The 24821-nt window shown below is 37.2% G+C and overlaps 1 protein-coding gene across 2 annotated transcripts in view; it reads right to left on the minus strand.

Annotated features, from left to right (window-relative positions):
• CHCHD3 (coiled-coil-helix-coiled-coil-helix domain containing 3) overlaps positions 1-24821 on the minus strand; it is a 272956-nt gene that overhangs the window by 148165 nt on the left and 99970 nt on the right. For both annotated transcript variants that reach the window (XM_059711819.1, XM_059711820.1), the window contains exon 4: positions 16494-16611. In XM_059711819.1, coding sequence (XP_059567802.1) covers positions 16494-16611 — 118 coding nt within the window. The remainder of the gene's footprint in view (positions 1-16493; positions 16612-24821) is intronic.

The following is a 24821-nucleotide window of genomic DNA, read 5'->3' on the forward strand; positions in this document are numbered from 1 at the left end:
TTCTTATTAATCTACTAGAAAAGTGTCACTCATATATAGATGTGTAGACAGAGAAGGAATCCATCAAATACTATGAATAACCAAGATGATGAGGCAGCTCAGAAAGAAAATGAAAAATCTACAGAAAATAAACTTGAAAATATGAAAATATGTATTTTAAATGACAGAGAAATCAAGATTGTAGTTCTGAAAAAATTTGACAAGATACAAGAAAACACAGATAAATAGTTTAATAAACTCTGAAACCAAATTAATGACCAAAATGAGTACTTTGCCAAAAAGACTGAAGCTTTAAAAAAAAGAACCAAAGAGAATCGCTTCTCGGCCTTTTGGCTAAGATCAAGTGTAAAAAGAACCAAAGAGAAAATCTATACATAAAGAACTCAATAAAAGAAATCAAGAATGAACTAGCAAGCACAGGAAATATGGCTGACCAGATAAAGGAAAAAAAATTAGTGATATTGAAGACAGAAATCTAGAAATGATGTTGAGGAAAGAAGAGACTTGAGAGGAAAAAAAAACTCTACAAGAACTATCTGACTTCATCAGGAAGAGCAATCCTATATAAAAAAAAAAAAGCTGTGATATGCAAATTGACCCTCACTCCATCACACCGTCACAAGATGGCTACGCCCACAGTGGAGGCAGGGTTCTCATAATGAGCGATCAGCAGGGACCCGAGGCTATGTGGCACCAGGCCAGGGCGGGGATCTGAGGCTGTGCCTCCCACCCTGTAAAGCTTGACCGGGGCCCTGAGGCTACGCCCCCTGCCCAGCGGGGCTTGATGGGGGTGGGGTCGGCCAGGTTTGGGTCTCGCGCAATTTCGAGGTGCACGCAGGTGGGCAAGGACTTGACTCTGGGTCCTGTAGCATTCCCCAGACTTTGACAGGAGGAAGATTTTCATATACATTTTACTAATTTTCTTTCATCTCTGATACTTCTATTATAGAGAAAAGGCAAATAGAAATATTAAAATATTTCCTCTAATTAATTCCCTTTTAATGTGCATGAATTTCATGCACTGGGCCACTAGTATAAGAATAATAGGCATACCAGAAAGGGAGCAGGCAACGAAAAGCCTATTCAAACAAATAGTTGACAAAAATTTCCCAAACTTATGAAAGAGGAAGATCCCTGAATCCAAGAAGCAAACAGAACACCAAATTACCTCAATCCAAAAAGGCCTTTTCCAAGGAAAATTATTTTAAAACTGTTGAAAATTAAAGAAAGCATTCTCAAGGCAGCCAGAAAAAAAGAGGAAAGTAACTTATAAAGGAAAGCCCATTAGGTTAACATCAGACTTCTCAGCAGAAACTCTATAAGCCAGAAGAGAGCAGAACCAAGTATTCAAACTACTGAAAAAAAGAAATTACTAGCCAGCCAAGAATAATATATCCAGCAAAGTTATCCTTTAGATATGAAGGAAGAATAAAGACTTTTCCAGACATACAAAAGCTGAGAGGTTATATCATCAGAAGACCTCTATTGCAGGAAATACTGAAAAGGGGGTATTCTACCTGAAACAAAGAACAGAAGTTCACAAATCTACGAGTAAGATCACCAACAATCTTACAGCCATAAACAGGGATAATTAGTGACAACAAAAACATAAAAGGGGAGGGAAAGGAATAAAGGTCTGAATTTGCAAAGGAAGGTGGTGATCAGATGCATTCAAAAGAAGAAAAAAAAAAAACCTACTATATGAAACTTCCTTTTACATACTCCTAATAGTAACCACACACAAACAAAACCCAAAACTAAGACACCCAACTTTAAAAAAAAAAAAAGGAAAAAAGTATGGCATGTCACCAAAGAAAAAAACACAAAGGAAAAGAACAAACAGAAGCACAGAGCTACCAGAAAACAAAGAATAAAATGGCTATAGGAAATCCTCACCTATCAATAATTACTCTAAATGTAAATGGACTGAATTCACCAATAAAAAGGCAAAGAGTAGCAGATTGGATCAAAAAAATAAAACCCAACCATATGCTGCCTTTAGGAGATACATCTAAGCTGCAACGACAAAGACAAACTCTAAGTGAAAGGGTGAAAAATGATTCTCCAAGCAGAAGAACTGAAAGCTTTTCCTCTAAAATCAGGAACAAGACAAGGACGTCCACGCTCACCACTCTTATTCGCCATACTACTGGGAGTCCTAGCCAGAGCAATCCATCAAGAGAAAGAAACAAAAGGCATCCAAATTAGAAATGAAGAAGTAAAATGTCCATTTTTGTAAATGACATGGTTCTTTATATAAGACACCCTAAAAATTACACCAAAAAATTTATTGGAAAGAACAACCAACCAAATGGGAGAAGATATTTGCAAACAACAGTTCCAATAAGGGGTTAATATCCAAAATATATAAAGAAGCCCGGCTGGCATGGCTCAGTGGCTGAGTATCAACCTATGAACCAGGAGGTCACAGTTGGATTCCTGGTCAGGGCACATGTCTGGGTTGCAAGGCTCGATCCCCAGTGTGGGGCATGCAAGAGGCAGCTGATCAATGATTCTCTCTCATCACTGATGTTTCTATCTTTACCTCTTCATTCCTCTCTGAAATCAATAAATACACACACACACACACACACACACACACACACACACAATGCAACACCAAACAAACAAACAAACAAACAAAAAACAATTAAAAAATCGGCAGAGGACCTGAACAGACACTTCTCCAAAGAAGACATACAAGTAGCCAACAAATATGAAAAGACGGTTAACTCCATCAGCCATTAGGGAAATACAAATCAAAACTACAATGAGATAGCACCAGACACCTGTTAGAATGGCTATTATAAACAAGGCTAGTAGTAATAAGTCTTGGAGAGGGTGTAGAGAAAAAGGAGCCCTCATTCACTGCTGGTGGGAATGTAAACTGGTACAGCCACTATGGAAAACAGGATGGAGGTTCCTCAAGAAATTAAGAATAGAGTTAACCATTTGTCCCAGCAATCCCTCTTCTAGGTATCTTCCCCAAAAATTTGAAAAATTTATTTGCAAAGATATATGCACTCCTAGGTTCAATGTAGCAGTATTCATGGTGGCCAAGACATGAAAACAACCAAAGTGCCCTTCCACCAATGACTGGATAAAGAAGATGTGGTAGATATATATACAATGGAATGCTACTCAGCCATAAGAAAAGATGAAATATTACCACTTGTGACAGCATGTGTAAACTTTGAAAATATTATGCTAAGTGAAATATGTCATTTGGAAAAAGCTATTAACCATATGAAGTCACTCATACGTGGGATATAAAACTGAAATTCATAGACACAGAAAACACTATGGTGGTTACCAGAGGGAAGGGGGTGGGGAGGCAGAAAGGGTAAAGGGGGCCAAATATATGGTGACGAAAGATTATATGACTTTGGGTGATGGGCACACAGTGCAATATCCAGACCACGTATCATAGAAATGTACACTTGAAACTTATATAATCTTATTAACCAATGTCACCCCAATAAGCTTAATTAAATTTAAATTTTAAAAAAGAAAAATTATGGCACAAATGGGCAGGGCACAGAATAATCATAAAATTTGAAAATTTAAAGATGTTAATGAGTTGAAGAAGTAAATAAGAAATAAATAGGAAATAAGGCAAACATTTTAAGATATTAATATTTGAACTTGGTGGTAGCACATGGGTTTAATCCATTGTAATACAGAAATTTAGTTTAGTTTAATAGTCATTTCTTAAAGGCATAAAGTACTATAGACCAATTATTGTTTCTTTTAACTTGATTTTATATATATATATATATATATATATATATATATATATATATTTAATGATATCAATTTAAGTTTATTTGCTATCAAAGGTCGAATTTTCATTCTAAGCCAACAAACACATGTTAGCATAAAGACCCCACCCTCTTATTTTGACCCTTTCAATATAGTGATTGCCAGCAGTATCTAAGATTAAATACTGTGCCTACAATTAAACTACTTCTACTAATCAGGAAAGGTTTTCAATAACAAAATTCAATTTATCCAAGAAAATAGAGGCTTTCAACCTTAAATATTTTTCTATTCTTAAGTGGACTTTTTTTAAAATAACTAAAGAAAATTAAAATAGATGTGACTCTTGGAATTGGTAACCTATTCATAAAGTAAAATTACTTCATGAAAAATCAATTTATAACTACATAGAACTTTGCATTCTAAGAACTCCTGTATTTATATATTTCTTCATCAAGGTAACAGACTTGAAAGGAAAGTACATTCACGACCTTGTACTCATTGTAAACAAATAGAAACAAAAATATAAGAAAATAAAAAGCAATTTGCCTAAAATTACAGGTAGCAAAATGGGGGGGGGGGGGGAGGGGAGATTACAGAAGGTGCCAGAGAAAAGGCTTTTTCAGATTAAATTATTGTTCCAAAAACTCTGTATAAAAATAAGAAAAGAGTTTACTCTTTGACAGCTTTTAATGATAAAACTTGAGTGTCTGCTATGTTTAAAATACCCAAGATCTGCCCTGACCAGTTTGGCCCAGTGGATAGAGCGTCGGCCTGTGGACTGAAGAGTCCCAGGTTCGATTCCAGTCAAGGGCATGTACCTTGGTTGCGGGCACATCCCCAGTAGGGGGTGTGCAGGAGGCAGCTGATTGATGTTTCTCTCTCATTGATGTTTCTAACTCTCTATCCCTCTCCCTTCCTCTCTGTAAAAAAATCAATAAAATATATTTTAAAATAAATAAATAAATAAAATACACAAGATCTATATAGATGCTGATGAAAGCATTTAAGTGCTTTTAGTTTGGGTTCATGAAAGAAAATATCCAAAAAAAATTGTTTCCTCACCCACAATATAAAATATTAATCTAAGTATGGTAAGGTCTTCATTCCCTTTCTTTTATCCATTCTACTTTCCTCTTTCTAAAACTCTACCAAGATAGCAAGAATTTATAAACTGAAGCTAGCATGGCATTCATCTTGATACTATAGTTTGCAAATCTTGTTTAAAATGTTTTAAGACATGACAAATAAATGCAATACATGATCCCAGAATGTATCCTGTTTTAGCAGGGAGAAAAATAATGTTAAGAACAATACTGGATTCTGGATTAAAAATTAAAATATTGCATCAATGCAAATTTCTTGATTTAGAAAATTATACTGGTTATATAAGAAATACACTAATTTTTAAGGCATAGGGACAATTTGGCATGATGTCTGCAAACCATGTATAAGTAGTTCACAAAATGTGTCTATGTGTGTAAAAAGAGAGAGAATGACAAAGCAAGGGTGGTAATTGTTTCAAAAAAGATAAATCTGCCCTGGCCAGTATGGCTCTGTTGGTTGGAGCATCATCCCACGCACCAAATGGTGGTAGGTTTGATCTCTGGTCAGGGCATCCTGGAGGCAACCGATCTATGTTTCTCTCTTACATGGATGTTTCTTTTACCCTCCCCTCCCCTCCTTTCCCCTCTCCCCTCTCTTCCCTTCCCCTCTTCTCTCTCTCCTCTCTCTTCTCCTCACCTCTATTCCTCCCTCCCTCCTTCCCGCCCACTAAAATCAATTTTTTAAGGAAACAGATAAATGAGTCAAGTTCTTTGCTCTTACAATTTTTCTGTAAGCTAAAAATTAATTAAAAGTAAACAATTTAAGAAATAAATTTCAAAATCCTGTTTCTTATCACATCTAAAAAAATGTCTTTACCACAGGCAATAAAGTATACATAATCTAGCAATGTTTATACTCACCTCTTAATTTTACAATAGTAGACTCAAAGAAAAAATAGTTACCAGTTCTTTCCTATCATTCTACAGATCTGTGAGGGAAAAGCTACAATTTTTTAAATAAACTAACTTTCCATTACATTAATTAACCTGATGTCAATAACAATTACTTCTGAAGTTATTAAGATACATGTATTAAAAAAAAGATACATGTATAGTTATATAATTATGTTCCAAAATTGTTTCATTTTTTTTAACTTAACCAATCTCCAAAATGGTCAATGACATAGTTTTTTAAATTCTATTCAGAAGTTGACTTTTAAAAAAAAAAACCTGTGGGATATCTTCACTTTCAATTTCTCTTAAAATTCAATAAAAACATAAAACACAAAATTGGTTGAATTCACTGCATGAGTAAAGTGGTCAATGCTAAAATATATTACATAAAATAATCTTTAAACTAACCTATTGTAACAAGCCTATCTCTATTCTCAACAAGCAGCCTACATATTAATGCATCTTTATTATCCAAAGCAGAAAAATAGTCAAAGTATCTTTTACTTCCCCTGAAAAAAGTTTACAATGCACATAAAAAAGGGAAGTTTCTGCCTTTATAAACTGGTGTTCTCATAAGGACAAGGTAATTACTACAAATCAAGTCCTTCTGCATCTATATCAACAACCTCCCCCTAAAAACAGATCATAGTAAACTTTTTTTAGTAAGTACACTGGAAATGGCTTTATAAGCATAGATAATAACACCTCATTTAGCCAGTATCCTCTGCAATGCAGAGATTCACAGGTGAAAATGTTTTGGGGAATACTGAATTTATAACTTGAAGTGCCAAAACTTTTTCTACTCAAAATGATTTAGGTGGGAAATTTAATTCTAACATGTATTACTCAATTCCTTGTTCTTATATAGATTATTCTTAATCCCTGGCAGTGATAGGATTATGAATATTTTATTTTACTAAGCATGACACACAAGGCCTACTAGAGTGGCCAGGGCTGTCTACCTGTGCTGAGCAGGCCCATCGTGCTTTGATGCTTTTACTTCAGTAAAAGCATCATGTGAATAAATTTTTATTGCCTTTTTAATGTCTGTAGTAATATCAGCTTTGTCCCTAAAAGGCCCCTCACATCCTTGCTAACACATGGCTCCAATGCACTACAGGTTAAAAACACAACAATAACTAAATTTGCTAAATTGTGCCCCAATTAGATCACCTAGGCAGGGGACTCTGATTGGTAGCTCTCTCCCTGGGCAACCTTCAGGCTCCCAGTCTCTTTGAGCATGTTTTATCATCCATTAACAGGAATGTTAGATGTTCTACCCATCGCAAGCATTCATTAACACCACATAAGACAATGGACTGAAAAGCTCTCACTTACATAAACAGTACTAAAAACAAATATCGATTTTTTTGTTGTGATGCTGGTTATTAATAAAGCTCATGAGCTTACGGCACCTGGAAACACTTCGTTAATTCCTTTTGGGTTCAAAACTATGGTTCCAGGTGGTGAGCTCTGTCTGTTCCTGAGAATCAGAGGCTAAGGAAACTGCGAAAGGACTAATGTTTAATGTCAAAGCAGAAAATTTATATGAGTAGGTTTATAATCTCCAATAAAACTGGCCTGTGACACTGACTGGTGTTCTTTCTTATCAAGAGAATATTAAACAGGAATGTGGAATTAAATTTACAGTCAGTGTTTTAAGCAGGCAGAGTATTTAGACATACAGCTAAGTATGGAACTTTGTAATATTTGTCACAAAAGATGGAAGAACAGAGAGAAGTTAGCTCAAAAATTCCTCTAAACATTTAATCTCATCAACAAATTTCTGTGACAATAAAGACATCCGATAAAGTTTGCCACAAGTGATCATAAATTATTAGTGCTGATCATTCCATTATATTGTTTTGAAAACAACTTGGTGCTGTCTGAGTAAATCATATTCTGCCTGGGGCTATGTAGCTCACCTCGGAATTATTTCAGAATCATCTAAAATGACTCATTTTTCTATTAAAATGATGAATGAGCTAAATGAGGTATGTAATAAATACTGCAGGTTTGTAAACAGATTCCTGCTCTCGAGAGAATGGAGGCCTTACTTCATTTAGTAATTCTGCCCCTCGTAATTTGCAGGAGAAGTCATCCTTAAAATATAGTTAGTAAAGAAAAGAGTGGAGAGAGGCACAATGGGACAAAATGGTGAACGTCTTTACGTTAAAGGAATAACCCAGGGTACATGAAAATAAACCCTCACACCCCCAAAGCAGGGCTCAGCTCCAAATATCAAGAAACACAAAAAGAGCATAGCTCAGTGCCGTTTAGGAATCATATCTTGGAAATAAAAACAGGGATATTAAAGGAAATAAATAAGAGCTGTTGGAGAATGTTTAGCATTATGAAGAATTTAATGACCAATAAACAAAAATGAAGCAAGTCTCACTGCACGTGGTAGGTAAGTCCCATATTCACCATTCCTGCTATTACTGAAGTCACTAAGCCACAGGCCCATGCACAACAGGCTGAGAGGAATTCTCAAGGCTGTGTCAGAAGTGACAGTGTGAGACTCGCCACTGAAGACAAAGTGGACAGATCGATGTTGAACACAAAGGAACATGTGCCTTACAGTCTCATTCAAAACATACTGTGCAAAACTCGTATTTGGGATTTGTAAGGATTGATGAAATTCACTATGGTTATGTAAAACTTTTAATTTGTTACAGGTTAAAGCCAACACTCAGGGCCATATTTCTTAGCCTCTTCAGTAGGAAAAGAGATTATGGTGTCAGTTCAATAAAATTCCAAAGCCCTAATGACAGTTCATTTAGGACCAGGCAGTGAAGCAAATACGTTAACAAAATGCCAGGCCATTATAAAGAGATGGAATTATAACTAGCTTTCTGCACCTTCGTTATCCATGGATTTTTACTCAGTGCTCTCCATACCTCACCTTGACACCCGTAATGACCCAAGTGATGGGATGTCAATATGCTATTTATGGCAGGGCCACCACATAGGACACTGCTCAACAAAAGTTGCCCTGAGCCAATCAGTTTGCAAGAAACGTGGTGCATTTTTAAAAGTACATTTAGAATGAGAATATGACAGCACATTCTAAGCAGAGCTGCTCCTCATAGCTGTCTTTAAATACAACTTGTTGTTGGCAAGACCATCAACAGCATTATACTCAGCTGTGCTATTTTCTTCTCTACTCACTTTGTCAACAAGGTCATACAAGCTGAGACAGTCCCCTGGAAAAAAGCAATCCGAGCAACTTGCAGTCACCTCTACATTGTGGTCACTGGACAGTGGGAGTTAAGCTTCCCTCCAGCCCCTCGGTACCCGCCAGCATGCCACCACGCCTCTCTGAGGCTGCTTGGTAGGGCTAAGGGCCCAGGTAGTTCTGCAGAGCTGGGGAGGGAGGGTGGTTTGTGTATATTTGAGAAAGATATATTCATCTGGTTCAGTTGTCAGGATACAAGCAATCCTGCAATCTGTAATAACAGTCCTATTCTTTCTCTGGGCCCTTAACAAAGGCTGGGCTGGCAAACTGAGAGAAAACACGTTTCTCCTTTTCTAAGGCAGCAGCAAGCAAACAAACCTGAACCTGCCCTGGCACTCCATGACCAGCAATCTTTGATTAACAGTCTCTTCACAGGGCAGTATGCCTTCCAGCTGGCAGTAGTAACACTGCTTTAACATACACAGGAGGTAAGGACCACACATAATAACAAAGGACATAAAGACAGAAGATGGCACGCGGATGCTCTGTGCTGGAAACCGTAATGGATCCAAACACACGGAAGGCACAGGATGCTACCCGCTCTGTCCCCCATCCCTTTAAATTCCCCAATAAGAGTAACTGAGAAAGAGTTAGAAGGAAAGGGACTTGCAGATGGACCCAGGCCCATTCTCACCAATAACATTGAGGAAGATATATCTAAATGGCTCAGATCCCCAAGCATAAAGTAGAAACTCTATATTTAAATAGTCTTCAAAAGCACAACTCAGAATCACCAACTTCATCTTTGGAACTGAAAGCAAATTAATACTCAATGCATGTCAAAACAATTGGGGCTTAGGGTCTATATAGCAAGAAAACCAACACAAAGCATATATAAACAGAGGGATCGCATTAATAGAAGTTCAAATCAAAGTACTAACTTGAGCCCCCCAAAATAGCAAAACATAAAATAAAATTTAACTCTCGTTAAGTGCCCAATAAAAGAACCCAGGATAAGCGCTGCTACATTGTCACTCATTCACCTGGATAATTAACGATACTAAAAGCCCCAAATGATCACTCGCTGTTGTTTTACACAGAACTCCTGAGCATGAACCTTCTTGATCACAGCAACATTACAGCCCCAATTGTATCCTTTGCCCTTGGGCAGGGCCTCGCTTATACCGGGGCAGCAGTGGTATTATTATCTACTTCTTCTGACTTAGTCATTTCCCTCCATATCCCAAATTCAGAACATTTTTCTCTTTTACCATGAAATTTCAACTGTCACAGTTTGAAGCACAAACAAAACACTGAAAAGGACACAGCACAAAATTAATCAATTATTGATTGCTTCACTGGTACATTGCAGACAAAAAGGAAACTGGGAAAGAAAAAGTGACATTTTGGTGAAACAGTTGCTTAAATTTGCAAAAACTAGATTTATGCATTCACCTGCCCTAATTTTGTAAGGCTTTTTTTCCTAAATACTATGAGGTTTTTACAAATTCAAAATTGTAGCATAAATAGAAAAACAAAACTGAAGGTAAGAATGCTTTTCCCCACAACCCTACACTTGACTGGAGACTGTGAGGAAAAGCAACCAGACTGAATTCACCTGTGCATCTCTAGCAACGAACAGTGCCTAGCACACAGTAGGTGTTTAACAAATTTGTGATGGAGGGGAATGTTGAAAGGGGCCAAAATACCTAATGATCTGACCAATGATTTCTCAGTTTCCATTCATTTCTTCCTCTAGTCCATCCTTCACATGTCACTAGAATGAGCTATCAAAATGCCCATCTAACTATTTCATTTGTCCCCTTCAAACCTTATGCTCTATGAAACTCTGGACCTTAACCAACTTCTTCTGCCTCATCCCTCAACACTCCTGGCACTGCCCTTCCCACTCGGCCGTCCCTGGTAGTGTCCCACTGTCCCCATGCTTTTGCCTGCAATGTCACAGGCTGGATCATCCCCACTCCTCCCCGCGAAGTGCATGCCTACACTCACTGCAGGCCTCAGCTCAGCACCACTTGCCTAGGAAAGCTTCCTCCCCTTTTCCTCTCCTCCCACTTACAGGCTTAAGTAGATTAAGTCTTTGTTTACTTCATCAGCAAGTATTAACTGACTGTTGACTCTTTGCGAGGCAATGGCACATACTAGGCACTTGAATGTGTGAAATAAGTTTGAATGTGAACAAATGAAAAACAGCAATGAGTTAAAAAAAAAAGTCCCTGCTTTCACTAAAGTGAGAATTCTCACAAAAATGTAAGTAGCATGGCGCTATAACAGACTTAACACTTTTTAACATTATTTTAAGTCTATCTCCCACATTTTACTGTGAATTCCTTAAGGACAGGGTTTTGTCTTCATTTCTATATCTTCAGTATCTAGCATACAGTAAGCACTCAATAAAGCATCTGTCCAAAGAGGAAGAAAATTATTTCACATGTATGTTTGTATAAACTCCAGAATATTTCAGTAGCTATCCCCTTAAGTAAAGTGGGGCTTCTTTTCAAGTTTAAATTTAAAAAGACAATACAACATAATTCTGCAGTGATAAGGAACGACTAATGTTAAAACAGCCTAATGAGAGAAAAAGAAGTCAATCAAATTTTAATTGGCATTTTAAGAAGAAATCAAAGATATTTGAAAAATCAAAAAAATACAGCTTCCTGTTCTGTGATTAAAAAAAAAAAATCTGACGACACAGCAAATATTAGATCGCTCTGTACGAGATCTTAAACATCACACAAAATGTCACGTTGCGTTAACTTTACAGGTTTCCTCTTGTTTAGTCTTCACTCTTAGGAGCAGGTGCTTTCCTGCTCCTAAAAAGCACAGCTTTAATGTGGATTTTAATTAACATTTTGTGTGCATAAATTATCAGTGAACTGCCTCCCCAGAAGCTCTGGGGTGAAATCAGCTGATTGAAAACTGGTACCGGTCACCGAGAGGTAGAATGGGTGGCTGGGATACCCTTCTTGAATCTAGAGCAGGACTTGCCGGCTTCTCCAGCTAAAGCAATTCTTCCAAAGGGGAAAATTTCGATCTGATCCTATTTTGAAACTTCAACGACAGGGCCACCATGACTTTGCCCTTCCAAGAGCTTTAAGAAAGCCAGCATCTACAACTGTGGGAGGAAAAGCCTGGATTCACATCTAAAAAGATGGCAATCCAAGTGTCAACTGCTGGTGGGAGGAGGAAAATGAGGGAGGAGGGAGGAGTTCGTTTTATTTCACAGTACCAACACCCCATCGGTTTTGTGTGTGTTTTTCCCTAGTTCTCCAGAAAGACAGCTTTCCAATTCCTTCAAATGTGTGAAATCTAACCTTTACTTTCTTACAGGCTGCAACATTTGGGTTCTAAATAAAGAAGAACAAATCAATGTTTGGCCCTCACTCAGGGCCCCACGAATTAGGGTTGAGAATGCAGCAATGGGAGCCCAGCACTCGCAGCAGAGCAATGCTAACGTTCCCGGGGTGACGCTTACATGGATCATGGTTCTGAGGATGCCCACCTCCCCAGCTCAGGATCACGAAAGTAAGGGACAATAGCAGGCCTGAAGTTCCACACCACGCATTTTACAAGGTAGTGCGATACAGAATCTGGAAACCTGGATGGTACCCAGCGATTAAAAATAATCTAGTTAATAAGAAATGGAGTAATACATGTTAGAATTAAATTGTCCACCTAAACCATTTTGAATAGAAAAATATGTGTAATATTGCTTACATCTTTAATAATTCTTTCCTAACTTTTAATTGTGGTAAAATACACATAACAAGATTTACCGTCTTAACCATTTTGAAATATACAGTTCAAGAATATAAAGTTCATTCTCATTGTTGTGCAACCCATCTCCAGAATTCTCTTTATCCTGCAAAACTGAAATGCCATACCCATTAAAAAGCTCTCCACTCCTCCCTCCCCTCCAGCACCGGCAACCACCCTTCCGCTTAGTGTCTCTATAAATCTCATTACTCTAGACACCTCATGTAAGTAGAGTCACACTATATTTGTCATTTTGTGACTGGCTTATTTCACTTAGCACAATGACCTCAAGGTTCACCCATGTTGCATGATGTGTCAGAATTTCCTTCCTTTTTATTAAGGCTGAATAACATTCCATTGTCTGTACAGACCACGGTTTTGTTTATCCATTCATCTACTATACACTTGGGTTGCTTCTACTTTGTGGTTATTGTGAATAATGCTGCCATGAACATGGGCATACAAATATCTCCTTGATTCACTCTTTTAATTCTTTTGGATAAATAGCCATGAGTGGGATTGTTGAAACATATGGTAATTCTATTTTTAATTTTTTGAAAAACTGCCATACTGTCTTCCACAGTGGCTCTGCCATTTTATATTGCCACAACATCTTTGCCAATCTTGTTGTCTGTCTTTTTTATAATGGCTGTCCTCATGTATATGAGCTGGGTCCTCAGTAATTTTTATATCTCCCAAGTTTTCTAAAATATCCCTGTATTATTTTAATAATCAAAGAAAAATCCAGTTAGATAAATTCAACCATTAAAAGTGACTACATACAGCCGAAGCCGGTTTGGCTCAGTGGATAGAGCGTCGGCCTGCGGACTGAAAGGTCCCAGGTTCGATTCCGGTCAAGAGTATGTACCTGGGTTGCGGGCATATCCCCAGTGGGAGATGTGCAGGAGGCAGCTGATCGATGTTTCTCTCTCATCGATGTTTCTAACTCTCTATCTCTCTCCCTTCCTCTCTGTAAAAAAATCAATAAAATGTATTAAAAAAAAAAAAGTAACTACACACATATACACTTAGTGGTATAGAAAGACCTTTATCATATAGTCTAATTTTTTAAATGAAGGTTATTACATGAGTTATACAAGACTAAGTTTATTATCACCAATGCTTGTGTGTATACATATTCCCATATGTATACATATACTCTGTTTTATAGAGACTTAGTGGAATGTGAAAAGAAATATAAAAACAATAAACCAGAAACTTAACAGTAACTATCTCTGGATAGTGGTAATTTAAGTGGGTTAATATTTTTTGTATTTATTTTCTGATCTTTACCCATGAATATGCATGCCTTCTATAATAATGAATAATAACAATGAAGGGGATAATTTGGTAAAACTGTTAGGCAGCCACCTTGCTGTGGCCAGGAACTGTCACTCAGATGTCTGAGAACACTCAAGCCAGGACAGGATCCTCTGACTCAGTGATGATCCTATTGTATAAATTCTACTTTTATTCCCTAAAACAGCAGTTCTCAACCTGTGGGTCGCGACCCCTTTGGAGGTAGAATGACCCTTTCACAGGGGTCACCTAAGACCATCGGAAAACACATATATAATTACATACTGTTTTTGTGATTAATCACTATGCTTTAATTATGTTCAATTTGTAACAATGAAATTGGGGGTCACCACAACATGAGGAACTGTATTAAAGGGTCGCGGCATTAGGAAGGTTGAGAACCACTGCCCTAAGGGCTTTGAGGCTTTATTTGGCTAATATTATAATAGATGCTGAAATGCAGGAGTTGAGAGCATGGCAATTTGCCATCTGTATTCTACATTCCCAGAATCACAAAGACAAGACCTAACAAAACAGAACATACAAGGCCAGTTTCTTATGTTTAACATGCTAAAATATACATGTGTGTAATACACATGTATTTCTCTTTGCAAGTTACAAAGAGAAAAATGGGCTGAAGATAGCTATTCCAACAAAGTTTACAATACATTACATAATATTTTAGTTACTGTTAAATAAGAAATTCTTATATTTTCACATTTTTTGGTGAAAACTCTTTTTATGCTTTAATATATGCGTGTATGTTTAATGTGTTCTTAAATCCCAATCTTGCTTATCTCCCTGAACTAAAAGAACATGACAATATGTCCAAATTTAGGCACAAAGAAAGTAGAGAAAAGAGTGCTTCAAAGACAAGAGAAAAAAACGGGGGCACAAAGAAAAATGCCAGCCAAAGATTCTTCTACCTGCTAGAAACTAGAAGCTCGATCCCAGCCTTCCTTCTGCATCAGCACTATTAACCCTCTCCACTCCATTCCTGGCCCTCAAATTGGGAGGCTGTGACATTAGTGAAGATGACTCTCAGGAGTACAGCAGATATAACCAATGATCGAATTACTCAACACTTACTGCCTTTAATTCTGAAATCATCCCCCTGGCTCTCCTTCCGCATGTCTTGGCCTCAGTTCCAATCAACATGTGCGCCCCTCATGATGGCTACTAGCCAGTACCTTGACATTTCTTTCTTAATCCATCACCTCCATTCCAGCTTCACGTCTACCCATTCATCCTGGATTCTGGATGAGTCACTGAAGTAATGGATTCATTACATGCTAACTTCCTTTAACTGTTTCTACGTATTGGTATGCAGTCAAAGGTTAGTCTCCCAAAGAAAGGACTGAGAGAAAGAATAAGAGAACAGAAACTGCCCTTTTCTTAAAATTTTCAACAATTCCCAAATGTCTGCTAAACTAAGGACACCAAGAGGTCACAGGTTCATTCCTGGTCAGGGCACATGCCCTAGTTGCAGACTTGATCTGCAGTAGGGGGCATGCAGGAGGCAGCCAGCTGATGTTTTTCTCTCTCTCTCATCAATGTTTCTTTCTCTCTCCCTCTCCCTTCCTCTCTAAAATCAATAAAAACATCTTTTTGAACTGTCTAGAGCAGCCGTGGGCAAACTATGGCCCGCGGGCCGGATCCGGCCCGTTTGAAATGAATAAAACTAAAAAAAAAAAAAAAAAAGACCATACCCTTTTATGTAATGATGTTTACTTTGAATTTATATTAGTTCACACAAACACTCCATCCATGCTTTTGTTCTGGCCCTCCAGTCCAGTTTAAGAACCCATTGTGGCCCTCAAGTCAAAAAGTTTGCCCACCCCTGGTCTAGAGGGAAACACACCCAATGAAAGGAATGGTTGCAAGATAATGACAAATTGATGAATGCCTTTTAAATTTTCTTCTATTACTAATTATTTTTAGACATGTTTATATCATCTTTTCTTTAAATTAAAAAAAAAAGTGTTTTAATTATTTCTTTTGGTTTCTCAAAGCCCTTGCACTATGTTTTCCCCTTTCTAAAGCCCAGAAAGTGACTGATCCAACCTTCCTCACCTTTGCTGGAGACTTCCCAGACAGTCATCAGAAGCACAGAAACAAGAAAGGCTGCTCACCCCAGAGATTTCCAATACAATAAAATCAAAAGGGAGGAAGGAGGGACGGACGGACGGACGGATGGATGGACGAAATACACACACACACACACACACTATCCCTTCAGGCAACATGCATGTACCTATGTCTCTGTGTTGACTTTATTTCAATAATTCTGAAGTTACCTGTCTTTTTAAGTCCTTCCTGGTTAATCTCAGCAAATTGCCAACTACTTGTAAAAGGCAAAAACAAGGAAATCGAAGCAAAGAGAACATGAATTTTATCAACTCTAAAAGCTGATGTATCTTTCCCCAAATATCAGAGGTTTCCTGTAGGCAAGACATTTCCCCTATTTGTTTCCTGCTCACCAGGTGCTTTGCCTTCGTGCGGTCCTGCTCACTCGATATCCTCTCTCGGAGAATAGCTCTGGTTAACTGCTCATTGGCAAGAGCCCTCTCTCGGTCCAGTTCTTTGCTTTGCTTTAGTCTGAAAAGACAAGAAAGGTCTAAATTAGAAAGAAAGTATTTATTAGTTGACATTATTTTTAATAAAGTACTTAAATAAAGAGAAACAGCTGAAATCATTTTGACAACAGTTTATCAAAAGCAGTTGTATTTTCTAGTAAATCCCCATGCAGCTCTTCCCTGAGCATTTAAAATAACAGAATTAAAATACATGGAGTTTACCAGTGTGACTGCTAAGCTAGTTTTACAAAGTTCTTATGTAAAACTGAAATCTGGCCGCCTAAAAATTCCGATGCCACCATATGCTCTCTGAGATATAAGTAATAAATCTAATTAACAAGCATCTACAAGACCAATATTTGAAGGTGACCATCTCTTCCCTTCAAAAATCAACTGTGTTTTGAATACATAGCAGACACTACAGGAGGCACTGATAACACAGTGCTGAACAAGGTGGACATGTCGCAGTCCTCATGGATCTTATATTACAGCAGGGGACTCAAATCACAATTAAGATGTCTTTTCGGCCCAGCAGGCATGGCTCGGTGGTTGAGCATCTACCTATGAACCAGGAGGTCATGGTTCAAATCCCAGTCAGTGCACAGGCCCAGGTTGTGTTCTTGATCCCAGTGGGGGCATGCAGGAGGTAGCCGATCAATGATTATCTCTCATCATTAATGTTTCTATCTCTCCCTCTCCCTTCCTCTCTGAAATCAACAGAAATATATTTTTTTTAAAAAAAATGTCTTCCCACCCAGTGAATTACTCCCATTTTCCAACAATCCTCATATGCAAAACTAGCCAGACCTTTCAACAGCAGGGCTCCTCACCTCTGGAACTGTTCCAATTTGTCCCTTAGCCCTAAACCAAATGTAACACTACGGTCTAGCAAAATAAAACAGCAGAACTGTACCTCCCAAAACCTGCACACAATGCTAATTGTATTAATAAAGCATCTTATTGCATTATGTTTATCAGAAACCTCATCACAATTAGGTCATATTAACTTACAATCCACTAAAACCCCTCATTGTGCATGAAAAAGATAAATTACTTTGGCACCGATCTTCACCATAGAGCCTGGCACATAAAGGTATTCAGATAAATGAGCATACATTTCAGTTTAATTTCATGGACAAAGATTTTCTGATTGCCTTTTCTTCTTGGAGAGAATAACCCCTCTATACCATCATATCCCCAAAGGTCTAAGCCATGCTTTGAAAAGAAAAGGTAAGACTGTTATATTGGTATAAGTGAAATTCTCAGTGAAACCTACTTTATAAGTGAAAATGATGAATAACAAATGGAACTCAGTACTAATCTATCAAATTTTAACTTTAAAAAATGATTGAGCCCTGATTGGTTTGGCTCAGTAGTTTGGAGCATCCTCCTGTGGACCAAAAGGTCATGGTTTGATTCCCAGCCAGGGCACATGCCTGGGTTGTGGGTTCGATCCCCAGTCAGGGGGATGAAAGGAAAGCAGCCAGTCAATGTTTCTCTCCCTCCCTCTCTCTCTCTTCCTCTCTCTCTCTCTCCACCCCCCTTCCCCCCACCCCTCTGTCTAAAATCAGTGAACATATCGTAGGGTGAGGGCCAGAAAAATAAACAAATAAGTAATTAAATAAATAATTCTTGAAAAGAGCAAAAGAAAACAGTTTGTGTTGCTATTTTTAAATTGCTACGTCATCCTGATACACTATAGTCCTCAGATATCAATTGTAACAGATAAAATCACCATGTAAGTAGCAGCAATAATACCCACTATGGGGTCAGAAATACAGAGAAAGCAGTGATTTTCTGAAAAGAAGAAAAATCTCCTAATTCACCACATACAGCTTTGTTTTCTCTATCTTTGTTTTCAATTTTTCATCAATAAAAGTTCCGTTTTCTTTTTATTATCGTCAAGAGCTTCTAAAATCAAAAGTTGTAATGCATTCCTCCCCCTAAAAATTAAACCTGCTTGCTTTTGTGTTCTTAAACAAAGATGAATAGAAACAAATAAAAACCAGCACTTTGAAATTGTCTAATGCAAAAACAACTGCTAGAATATTTTTTCTTAAGCAATAAAGAGCAATTATACTTATACAAACCAAATTTCTCTATAGCATATCAAAAAAATTTCACAATAAGAGCAACAACATCATGACTCCACACATTAACTCACTGGGCATGTATGACTGTAAGAGAACAGCCATAATTAGAAGTCATGTCACTCCTGGAGTGGCAATTCTAAAACTACGATCCACAAACCAGCAATACCTGGGAGAATGCCAGGCAAATCCTCAGATACACCCCACACCTCCTGGGATCAGAAACTCGGGGTGGCCAGAAAACTGTCTTGTAGGAAGCCTGCCAAGAGATTCTGATGCATACTGAAGTTTGTGGGCCTCAGCCCTCAATTACCAAAATGCAGTTTTACCCAAATAAATCCTGGAGATATATAAAAGGAGAGGTCCACATATGAATGCTGAGGTTACTGAATCAGGTTATCATCCTCTGCTGTTAAAGTATTTTAAAAGCATATCACCTGAAAGTAAAAATTATTACCTACTTTACAAGTGAAGTAGAAACAAAAATACTAAAAATTACTATCGTTTATGGGTCACCTATTATATGGCACGCACTGTGCTCACAAGGCACTTTAGATACATATAGAACACGACTATAAAAATTACTTATACAATGAGTTCTGTACACTAGACTTTTCTCATGTCTACCATATTTGGTATATCACATTTTTAAAAAGTATATTTTAATAATAAATACATGTTTTTTCTGCATTTTCTTGCATATGGCATAAATTTTAATTACACATGGAGTTAAAAGTGGCTGAACTTTAAGAAATATCATGAAGTTTTGGCAAGTTAACAAATAAAAGCAAAAAACTGAGCACAAAAACCTTTACTGTCATAGTAAAAAATATAGGTTATTCAGCTTGTAATACTTAATACTTGGCCCAGATGCACAAACTCTGGAGACCGACTCCTGGGTCCAAATCAAGGCTCGACCACTTACTGAGTAAGTACTTAGTGAACCTCCCTGGGTCCTGTATTCTCAGAGTAAAATGGATGGTATAATCCCTACCTTACAGGGTTCTATATACACAAAGCACTTAGCACAATGCCTGTGACAGAATAAGCAATCAACACGTTAGGTAAGTAGCAGCAATAATACCCACTATGGGGTCAGAAATACAGAGAAAGCAGTGATTTTCTGAAAAGAAAAAAAACCTCCCAATTCACCACATACAGCTTTGTTTTCTATATCTTTGTTTTCAATTTTTCATCAATAAAAAGTTCCGTTTTCTTTTTATTATCGTCAAGGGCTTCTAAAATCAAAAATTGGCAATAATGACCTGGCAGCCCCATCCTTTCATGTGCCTTTCTTTATTTGCCACAAGGGCAAGGACCTGGTCTGCTTTTGTTCACTGCTATATCCTGATGCCTTTTTTTTTTTTATAGACACATTTTTTTAATGTTTGGGTTTTTGTTTTTGTTTTTTTTCAAAGAAAGGGAGGGAAATAGAGAAATAAAAACATCAATGATGAGAAAGAATTGACTGGCTGCCTCCTGTTCGCTCCCTTCTGGGGATCAAGCCCACAACCTGGGCATATGCACTGACTGGGAATCGAACCGTGACCTCCTTGTTCATGGGTTGATGCTCAACCACTGGGCCACACAGGCCGGGCTATCCCCAATTCTTTTAACAGTCCCTGCCACATGGTAAGTGTTCAAATACTTTTGAATGTACCCATTCATAAAGAAATAAATGGCATATTTCCAAACTCAGACAAAAAATGAAAACCAGCTGTAGAAACAGAATTTCAGAAACAACTAGATGAGTTGAAGCCTATAGGGCCAAGCCACCATGTTCTAACTGTCATGAGTGTGATTTAATCCCAGAAGACACTAAGTCCCTTAAAACAGCAGGATGTTATAATATTTTCAATATAAAAGATTTTCTATATCCTATGCTACCACAGCCTCTGGAATACCGTACCTAGCTGTGCTTGATTCTTAGCTGCAGAGAGACTAGAAGTGGCACAAATTGACTAAAAAGAAAATTCTTTTCCTTTCTTAATTCTTACCTTTACTTTATCCTTATAAACAGGCCTGTATCTTTAGGGGTTTAGGAGAGGTCCCAGAACAAATCCTCATTACTTACCAGCAACTTAGCTGGACAATTTAATAAACCTCAGTTTTCCCAGCTTTAAAATGTGAAGATTGAACTACATATTTTATATATATAACCACATATAGTCCTAAGGTCCCTTTCAGTTAAAAGTTTTACAAGCATCATACATTAAATATATTATTCCCCATTCCATTAAACTCTTTAGAAAAGTGATAGCAGGGAATAAATGAAACTATGGAGTGTTTACTCCAAATTTTATCGTTATCTCAGTGGACACTTATATTTCTAGTCTTATTAGAGTTTCCTACTACTTGATAAAACTGTATGCTAAGTCAGATTAAATGGGATTCACAAATTCATTCAATATACATAATATAAGTATGTATAATTATTAGGTGACAGACACTATTCTGGTTACTGAGAATAAAATGATGAGCAAAAGAGACAGTTCTTACCCTCAAGAAGCTCAAACTCTGAAAAAAACATTATTTATACAAAGTGCGGATACTGTGAAATTGTATGAGAGGGAGCTGATATTTGAATTGAAATCTAATTAATGCTGACATAGCAGCATAGGGAAGGCCAGTGTCTTAGATTCTGTGACTGCTGTTTCAGAGACCAAAGGCTGGCAGATCTAGGGACAGAGAGGGAGCTCTCTTAAAACACAGGCACATCCCCCACAGCACACTCATGGAAATACACACAGTTTTCAATAAAAATTAATGCAAGGCTTAAAGGGTCCACTAAAGCTTAAAATCACCTTGGCAATTTAGAAAAAAAACTTAGAAGACAGTTTTGCTCTTTCCAATTATTCTAAAGGGCCGAGTTTCACATAAATGGTGTAACTAGTTGAGGTTTCCTTTTTTACTTTAGAAGTAAAAGCAACAGACTGAACACTTCTAAGCTGTATTACTCCTCATCTCCCCAACTCTCCCCTCTAAGAAATTCATTTACAGCAACATTTTCTCCTTATAAGTGTCCTCTCCCACTGATTCATTTAGATCCTTTCACAACCATTTTGCAAAGAACAGCTGCTTGTATTCTCAGTTCTTTTCAGAGCTTCTTCTCAGTGCCCTTAGCTTTATATCCCACCAAGCTGCCCTAATTCAATGGTCATCTATGAAAGGTAGATGTTCAAACAACTTCTCTCTCATTCTGAGCCGAATGAGATGACCCTGCTTGCTGAGCCTCACTGAAAGCTACCGCCCAATGCTGAGCTATAGTCAGAGCAGGTTGTTTTGTAAACACTATGCAAGAGAAAGAAGGGCAAGTGCTCCCTGACAATGAGAGGCAGCACTTCACTGTTAAGGTCCCTATTACGTGAAGAAAAGGCAAGAGATAAAAATAAGTCTTTCATTATTAACTTGGGTTGCCAAAGATTTAAGAATTATCTCAAAATAAAACTAAACTTGCCAAGTATCTTGGAGAATACATTCTCTTTATTTATTGGCATTTCCCACTTACTAGCTCAGATCTCCTGGCCTAATATTATTCTACATTAAGCCCGTGATAATAAGTATCATTTAAATTTCCTTCCTTTAAATACGTATCTCTCCTCATTTAAATTCTCTAGAGTTTTAAGCAAAGTAGTAGGAGTTTAGTGTAAACTTTTCTTATTTGCATTAAGTAATTGGATAGCTTGCCTAAGCTTAATGAAACAAATACCAGTCTGCTCTGCCCTTATACCACAGGCCCTAGTAACTTAGAATATTATCAGTCAGGTGAGAGATTTAAGATACACCAGCAAAATCAATTTCTAAACACCAAGCAAATCTCCTTTAATAAATACTATTAGAACCTGTTCTTTTAAATGAAAAAAAAATAGTAACAATAAGCTACTGATATATATTCAGCTCCCACAGGTAGCTAGTATATATAAATCTAGTTCTATACATTTCGGTTTCTACATAAAACTAGCCAATATTGTTTTATTCCAAAGAACCAAAAGGGTTTAAGAAGGCGGGAAGGGCATTTTAAAGATAACTTTAGCAAGGCATTTTTTATATACTCAACTTCATTTCCTTCCATGGAAGAGGCATTACTATGTCCCCTTTTTAAGGAGAAAAACTGAGATGTGGACAAGGGCACAGGAGACGTGAGATGATCTGATCTGGTCCTCAAAGCCAAGCTTCTCAATCCTCTGAAAGTAAACTCCTATAGGAATTAGTTCCCACTACATTACTCACCTTCGTGGTCATACAAGGACAGTTTGAAAACCCTGTATTATTCATAATTATTCTAAAACAAAATTTTTTATTTTTTATCATTATATCCGGCCAGAGGTTGCCAGAGCCAAAATTATTACCAGCCCTTTCCCAACGTGGTCCTAAATGTTTCTCTGAACTTATATACTGCTCATTTAGCCATTCATAAATACTCAGATTTATCTTCATGTAGGTTGACACAGAAGTAATTCTATCTAATTCTAGCTTGGAAAATTACTTTATAATTTCATATATAAGGCCATTATATTACTGAGGGAAAGTTGATAAGAACCTCAGATAATGGGTGAGAATAAATGGAAAACTGACATTGTTAGAGATAAAGTGATTTGATGAAATGATTTATTTAAAATTGAACTATGACCATTATACACAGATAATATCTGCAAAGTACTGCAATGTACTTGACTCAGAAAGACTGTTTCCAACACTGGAAAAGAAAAATGAAGGCCTACAACCTCAGAGGTCGTTTTTAATGCTAATGATGAATTTTATTTTAATGCATCATACTTTGTCAGAACATGCTGAACTAGCACTCAGAATACTGTTTACGGTTCATTTTTTAAACAGAAAAGCTGAACTGGTAATTCAGCGAACTAATTGTAAGACTATTAAAATTAATGACAGAATAAATATACTGCTTTCTATTAATAAGAACTTACAAAAATAAAAGTACATAGCAAGCTTAATATTTCTCAGTTAAAATTATTTAAAATCCTGGAAGGAATGTTTACCCATTGAACTTTCAAAATAAATTCATAAGATGTACATTAACATAACCATATTACATTAATATATCATATCTATATGTATCTATATACAATACTTATATGTTTCACAGATGAAGAAATTAGCATTTATTAATGCTTACTTTGTGCCAGGTACAGTATAACTCACTGAATCCTCACAAAAGCTTTATCAAATCGATTACTGTATTTCAGATGAGGAGGCTGAGGTACAGAGAAGCTATGTAAAACTCAGGCTAACCGAAGTTATAATTTGCCCAAGGTCACAAGGCTAGTGAGAAGTGTAGCCAGAGAGCTTGACTTTGCAGCCTGCAGTCTATAGAAGACACACACACACACACGCACGCGCACACACACACACACGAGTATATATTAGAATGTGAGCCATGGGATAAGAACTTTGCCTTATGCACCACTATAGCCCAGACACTAAAAAGTATATGGCTTTTGGCAGACACTCAATAAATATTTTTGAAAGAATGAATACAGAAGATGAGCACAGTTTAATACTATGGAACACAGGTACTCTTTACATAATAGTAACTCAGCAATAACTAACCCTGTCTTAGAAAGTAAAATAACTGCAGTCTAGCTAACCATAAAGTAAATCAGTAGTATGTTACCAGCTTACGACCTGGTTCTGAGGTGTAGCCAAGAGGACATTTATTCTGGTCATCTACACTTCCACATAAATATCATTTAAAATGTCATTCAGAGTTTAATAAGCGAGATTTACCTTCTTTTCTACAATAACATTAAGAATAAGTGATTCTCCAGCCAATCAATGATTCTCTCTCATCAATGATGTTTCTATCTCTCTCTCCCTCTTCCTTCCTCTCTGAAATCAGTAATAAAAAATGTATTTTAAAAAAAGAATAAGTGATTCTGTTTTCATTCACACTAAAATTTAGTCACAATTTGGAGATTTTCCTGCAAAAGCTTCAAAATGATGCCAGATGAAAGAAAACTCAGCCCAGGACTGGAAGCCTACGACTATTATTGAGGATCACCCACAATATGGAATCCAACAACTCCCATCTCCCCTTCTAGGTGATCACTGACCATGCCCACACTGGGTATTACTCTGTACCTAAAGTCACCATTTCAGTTCTCACTTGGGAACAAGTTCT

Source organism: Myotis daubentonii, chromosome 10 (assembly GCF_963259705.1).
Source record: "Myotis daubentonii chromosome 10, mMyoDau2.1, whole genome shotgun sequence".
Classification (NCBI taxonomy): domain Eukaryota; kingdom Metazoa; phylum Chordata; class Mammalia; order Chiroptera; family Vespertilionidae; genus Myotis; species Myotis daubentonii.